At 56.5% G+C, this 13,156-nt stretch overlaps 2 protein-coding genes across 2 annotated transcripts; both read left to right on the forward strand.

The window, feature by feature from the left end:
* Nucleotides 1–4,855: 4,855 nt before the first annotated feature.
* GCG54_00001894 (Guanine nucleotide-binding protein alpha-3 subunit) lies at nt 4,856–6,320 on the forward strand (the record flags this gene model as incomplete). The annotated part of the gene is made up of 6 exons (XM_045401996.1): nt 4,856–5,105; nt 5,170–5,515; nt 5,570–5,698; nt 5,749–5,878; nt 5,931–6,169; nt 6,221–6,320. Coding segments are annotated over 6 exons (1,194 nt in total), but the record flags the coding sequence as incomplete, so codon positions are not given.
* Nucleotides 6,321–9,821: 3,501 nt separating this feature from the next.
* GCG54_00001895 (Glycogen phosphorylase) lies at nt 9,822–12,915 on the forward strand (the record flags this gene model as incomplete). Its single annotated transcript, XM_045401997.1, has 6 exons — nt 9,822–9,981; nt 10,227–10,547; nt 10,598–10,863; nt 10,912–12,338; nt 12,386–12,458; nt 12,508–12,915. 6 exons carry the CDS (start codon nt 9,822–9,824, stop codon nt 12,913–12,915), a joined length of 2,655 nt encoding a protein of 884 aa, XP_045270726.1.
* Nucleotides 12,916–13,156: the final 241 nt, after the last annotated feature.

Genomic DNA, 13,156 nt, shown 5'->3' on the forward strand with positions numbered 1-13,156 from the left:
TCGCCCTGAAGTCCAGGATTGCTGTCAAAGGACCCAACCCGTGCGGAGTCGGCCGTTGAGTCTGATCCATCTCTGATGAAGCCGACACAACGTCTGAACTAGATCCAGATCTCGACGAGTGGACGAAGGTTGTCTTGACTGCCGGCCGAAGAGGTGTAGGTGAAAGCGTGGCGTTACGGACGCAGCCATTTGGTCGTCCCCCCCTGTCCACCTGGAGAATAGCGAGACCGAAAGGGGATTGATAAAATTTGGGCGCGACGGACAATCTGAAATCGAGGCGAATAAGGACGGAACTAGGATGAAGCTGCGACCAGGCTAGAGCCAAGTGGTAAATAGAGTGCCCAAAGCGAGTATAAGGTTTTCGTGATGGTCTACATCCTCTGGCCTCGCGACCTCGTCCATGGGATACCCCGTCAATGCTGCCGACGGCGATAGCTCGCAACGCGACGCGAGGTTATTCGTACGGCCGTTCATCAGTTGCAGCAGCAACAGCAGCCGCCGGCAAGGTCGCTTTGTGGTGCGAAATACCATCATGGGCTTGGCGGACGCAGGAATGCCGCAGCGAAGAACGCGGCCGATATCCCGGAGAGACAGAGTTTGGTGGTGTGTAGCTGCAATTGTAACCACAGCACTGAATAATTACCTCATCTCTTGCGTCGTCTGGGTGCGTTGCTGTGGTAGACGAGCTGTGCTCCAGGTGCAATGCTGCGGGTGGTTGACCGATGCAACAGGACGACGCCCAGACCGAAACGGGCAAGGGCACTTCCAGATGAGCAGATCTCTGCAGACGATAGGAACGGACGCAAGACCGGTTGCAAGCCACCGACATGTAACGAGGCGGCGGGTAGAAGCCATCCGTCTTGTTCTATTCTGTTCAGACTGTAGCGCCGGGCTGAGTGAAGTGTCACCCGGGTCCTGGGTCGGCTCATCAAAGCTCCTAGTCTGCGTCAGGTCGACGATCCATCGACGACAACAGAAGAATGGCTGCGACGACGAACAGGCGTAGTGGGTGGACGTTTTGTTTTCTTGGTGTTGCCGTTGTCGCTTGCCGTCACCTTCGTCCCATGCGGGAATCTAGACTTGTTGACTCTCTGCGTCTGTGTTTCTGGAATGTGCCCTATAGTTGTAGGTGAACTATCCGCAGGTCAGGTAGGTACGGATAAGTACATCGTGGCCACAGTCTGGCCTGCGGCGGTCAAAAGTCTAAGTCCAAGTCTGAACTTGGCAGTGGTCCAGGGTCCGTCGTTGATCTGGAGTTTTGGAGTCTGGAGTCTGGACGGGAGATTGGAGGTTTGGGGGCCCAGTTTGGGGGTGGCAGCAGTTGGGGGGGAAAGAGTCATTACTCGGTGCTTGACGACTGAAACAGATGTTACATTGCCTTGGGCTGGAGGGGTGAGGAGGAGGAGGGAGAGCCAGCCCGCGAAAAGAGACTGCGCTCGCTCATCGGGGACGTCTGAGGCTGCCGAATGCGGCGGTGCGGGTGCTGGGCGCGGTCAAACTCGCGTGGCTCATGTGAGTGCTGGAATTTGCCGGGGCCCGAGAACAGACATTGAAGGGTCCAAACATCAAAGATGGTCGACAGGGGGGCTTGGAAATGACGATGATCATGTTGGAAAAAGTAACGAGACGGCGGCAAAAAAGGGTCTGGGGCTCCAGAGGGAATTGGAACGGGGCAGGACACTGGTCAATTCCGACGACGTTCTAGGATTGGGCGGACGGGACGGACGGTGTCGTGCTTTGCCAACTGCGTTTGCGTGGTTGTGGTGCCTTACAGAATCGAGATGATGCAGCGCAGATTGGATGCAGCGGAGGGGGCCGCCAGGCACGAAGAAGAAGAAAAGCAACAGCCGCAGGAAGGGAGGGGAAGGGGGGAAAGAAAAAGAAGAAGCAAAAAAAAAAAAAAAAAAAAAAAAAAAAAAAAAAAAAAAAAAAAAAATTTTTTTTTTTTTNAAAAAAAAAAAAAAAAAAAAAAAAAAAAAAAAAAAAAAAAAAAAAAAAAAAGGCAATTAGATTCGTTAATCTTGAGTCGATATGAATAGAAGCCAAGACGAGGGAGCCCTCTTCAACGTCGGAACCTTGTGGTGGTGGCCCCGGCAGAGCTTCTGCCATAGGATGCTGCCCTGTGCAATAGCAGACTGGGAGAGCACAAGTAGTATCCGTCAGGTAGATACCTAGCGGTGCATGCGCAGAGAAAAGAGAGGAGGAGCCGTCAGCATCAAAGTTTGCCCTTGCAAGATGAGCCCCAAGCGTGTTGCATTTCAGAGTCGCCCCGTTGCCTCGCCGCTACGTGCCTCAGGTAAGGTGACGGGACAGCTGTTAGGGCTGCGATGTGAGGCAGGAATTGAGGATGTCTCCAGGGCGGGTGGGCAGAGAGAGGGATGGATGGATGGAAATAGAGGGGACCACGACTGGCCCAGAAAAGTCCCGACCCAGGGTGGACACGCGAAGAACATGAACATGGACATGAATGAACGAACATGGGGCCCGGAGACGACACTCGCTCGTGGACTTTGGGGGTCTCATTGTCTGTCCAATGAGAGGCGGTACGTACTGCAGGTTCTGATACTTAAATGCCATGCATGCGGTGGAGGGACAACACACTAAAACAAGTGGAGGCGATCCTGAGGTGTGCTGTGGAAAAGCACCTTACCCAGTCAAGCCATGAGAGAGATAGAGCTCTCACTCTCTCTGCCTGCCATTGTAATTTGTATTGCGGTATTCAGTTACAGGCAGTCCAACTACCTGAGTCCAGGTGCTCGAGGCAGCTTGGGCGAGGCGTTCCAAGCAGGGCGGGTACGTACTCCCGAGCTTGTCTGGACCTTGAGGTGCTCTCCTCGTACCTCGTACCTTACCCAGGCAGGTAGGTACCTAGAATGTGAGGTGTAAGACGACGTTGATGATGCCGATGCGATGCTCATGGCCCCCATGCTTCACTGTTCGTTCTGAGGCCAGGCACCCATCTCCCACCACCCACCACCCGCCACCCGTTCAGAAATCGGGCAACCTCGTCTTGCAACCTGGCAAAGCTGCAGCAACAGCAACAGGCTGCTGACGCCTCGTCTCCCCGCCTGTAGATACCCTGTCAAGTTTGTCTGCCCGGCGTGCTGCCCATGTGCCAGACGGGCAGGTCCCAAGCATCTCTCTCTGCCTTGCCAATGCTCCAATCGTGTCACCCATCATCAGTTGTCCTCCCGGGCATTGTGCATTGCTCTCTTCCTCCTCCGGCAGGCCAAGCTGCTGAAGACAGACTACCTAGCTAGGTACCTTGCTGCGTGATGCCTACATGGCCATCCGCACCTAACCTGCAAGGCATCCAATGTACAAGCCGGGTCCGTCAGGTATCAGACTTTGCGGACCCAAGACCCGACGGACGTGGACGGAGGGCGCTGCTGGACCCATTCATATCCGATCCACACACCACCACCCACGCTGCACGGCACACCTCACCTCGCGCACCAGGTGCACCACCACAGACCAAACGCACACCCACCCGACCTCATTTGGCCGTCGCGCCCTGGCCCCGGCCCTGTCCTCCCGTCTGCGGGCTGCTGCCAACCACTCACGTTCCCAGGTGCTGGTGGGTGCTGCCCTCTGCTCTGCTTGGGGTGCAGGAAGAGAGGAGGAGGAGGAGCAGCAGTAACAGCAGCAGCAGAGAACAGACACCAGCAACAAGCAAGCATCAGAGAGGTCGGGTGCTAATAATTGCCTTGCCTACCTTATCCCCGACGGCACGCATTGCTGAGGTGCAGGCTCTGCAGCGACTTGTAGCGGTGCCAAAGTGAGGGAAGGGGGAGAAAGTTACCGCTCTCTCTCTGTCTGACTCTCTGCCGCTACCCTACCTTACCTTAGCATCAACTTTACACTTTCCCGCCTCGTCAGAATTCTTCTTCCCCCTCTACCCACCCACCAATTACCTACGCCAGTCCGTCCGTGTCTTTCCTCTCTGGTGGCTGTCCTGTCGTTCTGCTGCGTGAGGTGACGCCGCGTTGTCTGCTGCCTTTTCCGATCGCTCGCACTCTCTCGCACACACTCACTCCCTCTCCCTCCTGCAGCAGCATCACCACCTCCCACGCCCACGCCAATTCGCCAGCTTGTATCCGTACGCAGATCAGCACATCAGAGATCCGAACCGGGACACCAAAGGAGACCACCAGCCTGATCTCTGTCACATCAGCTCCCTGCTCCCCAAAACTCCAACCACCCACCACAGATACCGTGGGCTGTGACAGCTGCCGAACGACCCTGACCCCGAATTGAACTGCCCGTGGCCTGCCCTGCAAGGCTCGGCTTCTCACTCGTCCACGTCCTCTCGCCCACGCCCAGCCCAGCCCACACCAGACGCTGCGCTCGCTCGTTCGCTGGGGACGGATGCCTTAGCTTGGGGCGCTCTACCAATTACCCGCCCGCCAGCGCTGTCGAGGTCCTTGTGATCCCCACATTTCTTCCTCCGACACTGTCCTTGCCCGCCTTCCCGGTCGCACTCACCACCACCACATCCACTACCACCACCGTCTTCCGCTCCTTCGCACCACCACATCTCCTCGATAGCTTCCGCTTGACCCCGACCTGGACGCCTTCCGCCCATCATCTCATCCATCGTCGCTTCCTTCGAAATCGAATTCTCGTCGCTCCCCATCAAAGTGCACGATTGCCGTGCCGTCGCCGCCCGTCTCTCCACTCACCCAGCCTCCCCAGCACCCGACGCCTGCTGCTCGTTACCGCCGAGTCCTCCGCCCGCCGATTGAACAGCATCGATTCAACGGCACACCCACCGTGCTGAGCCTGGCTGCGAAAACTGCGACTTAAACAACACGACCTTCCGCATCTATTTAATATTACTATGGGCATCTAAAGTGCGTTCTTTGGACAAACACACACCACTTCTCTCGGACGTTTCGAGTCTGCGCTCGAGGACCGACGCCTACCAATCCGGTCATCATCTCGGCCACCGGCTTACCTCAAGCCTCACCACGCCGCCAAGATGGGTGCCTGTATGAGTTCGAACAATGAGGAGGTGGAGCAGAAGAAGAAGAGCCAGGCCATCGACAGGCAACTAGAAGAGGACTCCAAGAGGTTACGGAGAGAATGCAAGATTCTCCTGCTCGGTAGGTGACGGTCGTGATGGGATTGAACGCGGGTGGTGGACGACAGGATGCTGACTGATTGAAGGATCCGGCGAGAGTGGAAAGTCGACCATTGTGAAACAGATGAAAACCCTTCACTTGAAGGGCTACTCCGAAGATGAGCTGTACAACTACCGACCGACCGTCTTCAAGAACTTGGTCGAGTGCGCAAAGGCCGTCATCCAGGCAATGCGACAATTCGACATCGAACCCGTCATCGAGGAAAACAAGGCCTACGCCACATTTTTGATGGAATACACCGCCGAGTCCGGGCCTCAGGCGAACATCGACCCCCAAATCGGCATCGCCATCCAGTCAATATGGAGCGACCCGGCGAGGGAACAGCTCATGGAGAGGCAAACCGAGTTTTATCTGATGGATTCCGCAGAATAGTGAGTCGCCCTCCAATTGACGCGGTGTGGTAGGACGCGGCTAACAAACAACAGCTTCTTCCAAGAAGTCATGCGCATTGTCGTACCCGACTATCTGCCAAACGAGATGGACGTTCTCCGCGCGAGAACAAAGACGACCGGTATCTACGAGACGAGATTCCAGATGGGCCAGCTCAGCATACAGTGAGTCGTGCACCGCCCGTGCACCGCCCGACAGAGCTAACTATCACCAGCATGTTCGACGTGGGCGGCCAGCGAAGCGAAAGGAAGAAGTGGATTCACTGCTTCGAAAACGTCACATCCATCATCTTTTGCGTAGCTTTGAGCGAGTACGACCAGGTCCTGCTCGAGGAGAGCAGTCAGGTACGCCGAAACCGGTCTCTCGTCTGTCTGATGCGTGCTAACAGTTTCGCAGAACCGAATGATGGAGAGCTTGCTCCTGTTCGACTCCGTCGTCAACTCGAGATGGTTCATGCGGACCAGTATCATCCTGTTCCTCAACAAAGTCGATATCTTCAAGCAGAAGCTTGGGCGGTCACCGCTGGGCAATTACTTTCCGGACTACTCGGGTGGCAACGACGTGAACAAGGCGGCCAAGTATCTGCTGTGGCGCTTTAATCAAGTAAACAGAGCACACCTGAATCTATATCCCCAGTAAGTTATAGCGTCATCGTTTCGGCGGGCGGGGGGCTAATCAGAGGGCAGCCTGACTCAAGCAACCGACACATCGAATATCCGACTAGTATTTGCGGCAGTAAAGGAGACGATTCTCAACAACGCCCTGCGAGACTCGGGAATCCTATGAGAGACGAGACGCCACAGCGACCACCGGGCTTGATCAGCCAAAATTTCCTTAATGTTTAGATTCATCTCCTCTGTTGCAGGTCAGCGTTTTACAGCATTGCCGGGCGTTGTGGGCGGCACTTCGTTTGGATGGCGTTCACTCTGGTTTTTTCGCTCGCTTTCTACGGCTACCGGTCGAATGATAAGCGATAGCGGTCGGTGGTTGGGGGCCTAATGCGACAGCGGCAATTCCGTTCATTTGCATTGCAGAACAAATTGCTTTTCAATCAGGGGCATCCGCAACCGGTGTGCCGCACGCCCCGAGCGGAGAGAACCGGGGAGAAAGCACGAGAGAAGGACGAAAAATAAGCAAGCCGTCTTCTGGAGTACGAGTACGGGAAGTGAAAGTTTGCAGACGAAGTGATGAAGGGACTCGTTCGCGATTGGGACGATGGGCTAGGGTCGGGAAAGCAACAACTGCATCCATCATCTCGCAAGGAAAGCCATAAGTTACGGAAACCGTGGTGCAGAGCAGCGACAGCTATATATGATGGGGGCGTCTTTATGTGAGAAGCAAGAAGTCATATATTGGGATTTTCAACTGTACGACGCTGTGCGGCTCAAGTGACACGTTAATGGTGGCATTGCTCATTGCAAAAACGTGGTGCGGGTTCGTCCGGGTCCGTCCCCTTTCGGGTTGAACACGATTGAGATGAAGCTTGGTCGGTCAAGCAGAGGCGAGGCGGCGACAAGGCCTTCCCGGTACACTTTCAGGAGGTTGGGGAGATGTGGAGATGCGCCTTTTAGATGGTCGGCTTGAGGCTGGGCACATTCTGTTTGTATACTATATCGTCTTAATCACGCAAGGCTGTGGTGCTCTGCTGGAAGCGGTGCATTTGTTTCTCTCAAGTCAGTTTCACTTTGTTCGTGTGAATGGGTTCCTCAGGCGCGACGACAGGGGTCGAGATACGGATGAAGCGACGAGGTACATGCAGACCTTGGATTCGTCAATTCGTGATATCACCAATGTATGTGATATCGGGCGGCAGAGTCGGACAATTGGACAATTGACGAGAGGGTAAGATGAATGGCATTGTGATTTACCTATGGAATGGGATGGCAACGCACGGGGGGCCAGAGAAGCATCAGGTGATGTCTGGGTGGATTGCAGCAGCAGAGCAGCGTATTGCATTGCATTCCGACTGGCGTATGTCGTGCTCTATCATAGTTTCTGCTGGACGACAGAAAAGGCGGGGAGCCGGCGGTCGAGGTCGTCTGTCCCAGCCAATGGCGCGCCGGCTGGCGATGGACACTCGATGGAGAGGGCATGCAGGGCAATGGAGACCGACGAGGAACATCAGGACGGAGAGCCCGTATCGTATTCCTGTGAAAGTGGCGACTATCGTGACAGAGCTGAGGAGACGAGACTTGACAGAGAACCGGGAAAGTCGGGGCCGCCTACTGTCAGTCTTGCGTTCTCCAGTGTTCCATGCTCCACCGGACGTGGAGTGTGTGTCCTATTTTACCCCAGGCCGTTGGCGCCGTGTCAAGCTGTGGAAATCGATGTCTGGCAATTTGGTTGGTGAGCTGAGCAGCCAATGAACCTGGACCCTCACCGGGGTACGGTACAGTACGGGGACGGGTGCTGGAATTCTTCGCCAATGGGTCGTTGCCGGGAGGCGGCAGGTATGGCGAGCAAGCAGCACGGCAACGGAGGCGAAGACGAGAGCTATTGGAATTGAGGCTTTGGTTGGTCCCCAGGACGATTTCGGTTGGGTAAGAGTGTTAAGGTAGTTCGCCGGAGATATGCGCGTTGACGACTCGACTTACACATAAGGTGCGAGCCGCAGGCGGTTGAGCTGCGCGTCCCCCGGTACTTTCGCCGCAGGGAGGTAGACATTCACCGGGTTGCCTTTCCAGGTCGTCCCGACACGGCCAAGCTGTTCGCCGCGAAGCAGCTTCGCCTTGTTCCTGTTCCTGTCCTTGTTCTCGGTCGATTCGCCGGGGGTGATTGCGGTGGAAGACACAACTGGGCGAGGTGGGAGGTGGGAGCTATCCTGGCAACCTGGCCAAAGGCCCATTCCTAGTGCGCCTCAAGATGCAGCACTGGGTAGCTTGGGTAGGTGCCGCATTCTTGCGCTACTGCATGAGGAAAGGCCACTGTGCGTGGAAGCACCTCACGACCTCATGTCTTGACCGGACTGGCAGTCGCGGTGTCTTTCTCTGTGCTGCGACCCGACATCCCTGTCGCGCTACACTGCCTTAGCTCCAGGTCGGCGTCGCTGCTAATAGCTGCTGCTGTTGTTGGTGGTGTTGTTGCTTCCCCCGCATTCTGTTGCCATGCGGCAAGCAAGTGTTCACTGCTGCTGCATCTGCTCGGCGCGGTTTCACCAGCAAAGAGGGAGATGCTTGTCCGGCCTGCTCCCCTCAATTCCCTGTGGTGAGGTCATATCAGGCGTTTTGTGTTTTCCTCGGTGTTGTTGCAGGCCAGACCGGCCCAGATTGCCAGACAAGACCTGGATGGAGACAGAAACGGGGTCAGATCCATCGCGCCGTTGATGGGTGTGCGGGTTGTCAGATCAGATCAGTCAATCCATGCCCAGGCCGTCCATGCCAGGCCAGGACCGCAACTTGGGGCCTGTGTTTGATGTGCAACATGACGGCTACCTTGCCTTGGTTTGTGCGAGAGCAAGTCTGCGTGCCTTTGGCTGTACCTGCCTGGCAAATTGGATGCCATGCTATGCCCATGCAGCAACGCCTTGCCGTGCCTTCCCATCTCGAGAAAGGCGCTTTGTAGCTTCCCATCGCGTCTGCGTCTCGTCTGGTACCTTCTGACCGCTGGCCAAACATGCCATGGCCCATGGCTGACTACCTGCCTCACACTAGCCATGGCTCATGAATGATACCTCCCCATCTCTTTCTTAAGCTCCCTCCTTCCCCCTCTCTCCCGGTCTGGAAGTCTCCTCCTCCTCCTCCTACCCCTCCCCCTCTTCCCCTCCTCTTCTCATAGTCCAAAAGCTTGCGGTGCTTCAGGTCTTCCCCCGTCACACCTTGCTTCTGCCTCTGCTTCGTCTTCTCCTCGCTGAGCTAGCTGCATCTGTTACGAACCTCTTGCGACGATACCTGCAGTCCAATCGCCATCATCATCGCTAGAACTCCCATTCGACGCCGAAGATACCTTCATCTTCAACCGAGAGGCGTTTCGCTGACTACGAATCCCGGCAGCTCCGTGGTGGACTGAGCTTCAGGCACCGCCAGCAGCACCCCGCTCTTCTCCCCACTAACATCCCGGGCGAATCCTGACGTACGTCCCGTCCGCTCCGCTGTCAGTCGAGTCTGGACCTCGTCCTCTCCTCGCTCTGCATGCTCCCAGCCGAGTCGTGTGTTTCGACTCACGTCCCGAGAGTTCGACATAGCTAACACGACGGCAGCAGGTTTCCGAGGTGATTGTGGTCTGAATTCGAGCCAATCGAGTCTGTGACTGCTCAATCCCTTGCCTTCTACGGTTACACGTGCAAACAAAATGTCGGACACCAAGAGCTTGCCCACGCGGGAGCGTCGCCCGTCCATGGGTGCCCCCATCGTCGACATCCAGGGCTCCGTCGGTCCTGCTGGCATCTCCCGGCCCAAGCACAAGCGAACCTTTACCGGCTTCGGTGCTGGCGAGATCAAGAGCGTCGAGGGTGAGTTTTCCCGCCCGTCCCCCCCCCCCCCATTCAATGGCACGCGTTGCCATGTGCCCGCGGCCCTGCGGGTGAGCTTTAGCAGCTCTCGTGGAGCTTGGAGGGGCAGCTTTCAGCCCGGGCTGCCCGCCCCAAAATACCCCGCACTGATCAGCGGAAGCTCCATCACGCCACATCCACAGCCCCAGTAGCTTCGTTCCCCTAGCACACGCCTGCAGCTCACTCGGCTAACCGTCTCTGAATAGCTTCCATCCCTGAGCCCCAGCGCGAGGCATGGAACAAGGCCAAGGCTGCTCCCTTCAAGACCAAGGAGGAGTTTGAGACGGATGTCGTCCGCCATGTCGAGACCACTCTCGCCCGTAGCATGTTCAACTGCGACGAGACGGCTGCGTACTCTGCCGCCAGTCTGGCCTTCCGCGACCGTCTGGTCAAGGAGTGGAACAAGACCCAGCAGCGTCAGACCCTCGTCGACGGAAAGCGTGTCTACTACCTCTCTTTGGAGTTTCTCATGGGCCGTGCCCTCGACAATGCCATGCTCAACGTCGGACTGAAGGATGTGGCCAAGGGTGAGTGCTGGATATCGAGCTATGACAGAAAAGGGGCTAACAGCGCATAGCTGGTCTTGACGACCTCGGCTTCCGCATCGAGGATGTTATTGAGCAGGAGCACGACGCTGCCCTCGGAAACGGTGGCCTCGGTCGATTGGCCGCCTGCTTCCTCGACAGTCTGGCCTCCCTCAACTTTCCCGCTTGGGGCTACGGCCTAAGGTACAGATACGGTATCTTCAAGCAGGAGATTATCGACGGCTACCAAGTCGAGGTCCCCGATTACTGGCTTGACTTCAATCCCTGGGAGTTCCCTCGCCAGGACGTGACGGTCGACGTGAGTCAAGCCTGTTACACATTCAAAGACGCATACTGACCCCCCAAGATCCAATTCTACGGCCACGTTCAAAAGTCAACAGACGCCAACGGCAAGACGGTTGCCAGCTGGGAGGGCGGCGAGACGGTCACGGCCGTGGCCTACGACGTGCCCATCCCAGGCTACGCCACCCCGTCCACGAACAACCTGCGTCTGTGGTCCAGCAAGGCCGCCAGCGGCGAGTTTGATTTCCAAAAGTTCAACAGCGGCGATTACGAAAACTCGGTCGCGGACCAGCAGCGTGCTGAGACGATCAGCGCCGTCCTCTACCCCAACGACAACCTGGAGCGGGGAAAGGAGCTCCGCCTGAAGCAGCAATACTTCTGGGTGGCCGCGTCTCTCTACGACATTGTCCGTCGTTTCAAGAAGTCCAAACGCCCCTGGAGGGAGTTCCCCGACCAGGTCGCCATCCAGCTGAACGACACGCACCCGACGCTGGCCATTGTCGAGCTCCAGCGCATCCTGGTTGACCTCGAGAAGCTCGAGTGGGATGAGGCGTGGAACCTCGTCACGGCCACGTTTGGTTACACCAACCACACCGTCCTGCCCGAGGCCCTCGAGAAGTGGCCCGTCGGTCTGGTCCAGCATCTGCTGCCCAGACACCTGCAGATCATCTACGACATCAACCTCTTCTTCCTCCAGAGCGTCGAGAAGATGTTCCCCAACGACCGTGACATCCTCGGACGGGTCTCGATCATAGAAGAGTCGCAGCCCAAGATGGTCCGCATGGCCTTCTTGGCCATTGTCGGCTCCCACAAGGTCAACGGTGTCGCCGAGCTGCACTCGGACCTCATCAAGACGACAATCTTCAAGGACTTTGTCAACATTTACGGCCCCGACAAGTTCACCAACGTCACAAACGGCATCACTCCGAGACGCTGGCTGCACCAGGCCAACCCCCGCCTGTCGGAGCTCATTGCTTCCAAGACGGGCGGCCACGAGTTCCTCAAGGACCTCACCCAGCTGAACAAGCTCGAGCTCAGCATCGACGATCAGCAGTTCCGCAAGGAGTGGGCCGAGATCAAGTACGCCAACAAGGTCCGCTTGGCCAAGTACATCAAGACCACGACGGGCGTCAGCGTCAACCCCGCCGCGCTCTTTGACGTCCAGGTCAAGAGAATCCACGAGTACAAGCGCCAGCAGATGAATATCTTTGGCGTCATCCACCGGTACCTGACGCTCAAGGCCATGTCTCCCGAGGACCGCAAGAAGGTGGCGCCGCGCGTCTCCATCTTTGGTGGAAAGGCTGCCCCCGGCTACTGGATGGCCAAGCAAATCATTCACCTGGTCAACAACGTTGGCGCTGTCGTCAACAAGGACGAGGAGATTGGCGATCTGCTCAAGGTCATCTTCCTTGAAGACTACAACGTCAGCAAGGCTGAGATGATTATCCCCGCCTCCGACTTGAGCGAGCACATTTCAACCGCCGGCACTGAGTGAGTGCCCTCCGAGCTTTGGACTGATAGAGACTAACACCACGCAGGGCTTCGGGCACGAGCAACATGAAGTTTGTGCTCAACGGCGGTCTCATTATCGGAACATGCGACGGTGCCAACGTAAGTAGTATGCTACAAGTCTGGACGATCAGTGCTGAAACCAGATTAGATTGAAATCACCCGCGAGATTGGCGAGAGCAACATCTTCCTCTTTGGCAACCTGGCCGAGGATGTCGAGGATCTCCGCCATGCACACACCTACGGCTCCCACTCGATCGACGAGAACCTTGCCAAGGTCTTCTCGGCGATTGAGCAGGGCACCTTTGGCTCGCCGTCCGACTTCCAGGCCCTCATCTCGGCCGTTCGCGACCACGGCGACTACTACCTCGTCTCGGACGACTTCAACAGCTACATTGAGACGCACCACCTCGTCGACGAGGCGTACAAGAACCAGGAGGAGTGGATCACCAAGTCCATCACCAGCGTGGCCCGCATGGGATTTTTCAGTAGTGACCGCTGCATCAACGAGTACGCAGAGGAGATTTGGAACGTCGAGCCTCTCAAGGTTGACGAGTAGACGAATACACTTTGGATACACGAGACAGACCGGGGTCGGTAGATGATGGTCGGTTAGGCGTGGACAAAACCAAGTACCTATTGCACTTTGACTCCTAGGAAAGCGCTGCAGAAACACCAGTGCTAGATAATATCTTTTCTTTGTATAGGCTATCAAGTATCTAAAGCCCGAGTCTTGAAACTCAAGTCCAATGCAGACGTTGAAGTGTGTGTGTGTGTAGTGACTCGAGTGTGTGCAACGT

This window comes from Colletotrichum gloeosporioides (assembly GCF_011800055.1).
Source record: "Colletotrichum gloeosporioides strain Lc1 chromosome Unknown consensus_7, whole genome shotgun sequence".
Lineage (NCBI taxonomy): Eukaryota > Fungi > Ascomycota > Sordariomycetes > Glomerellales > Glomerellaceae > Colletotrichum > Colletotrichum gloeosporioides.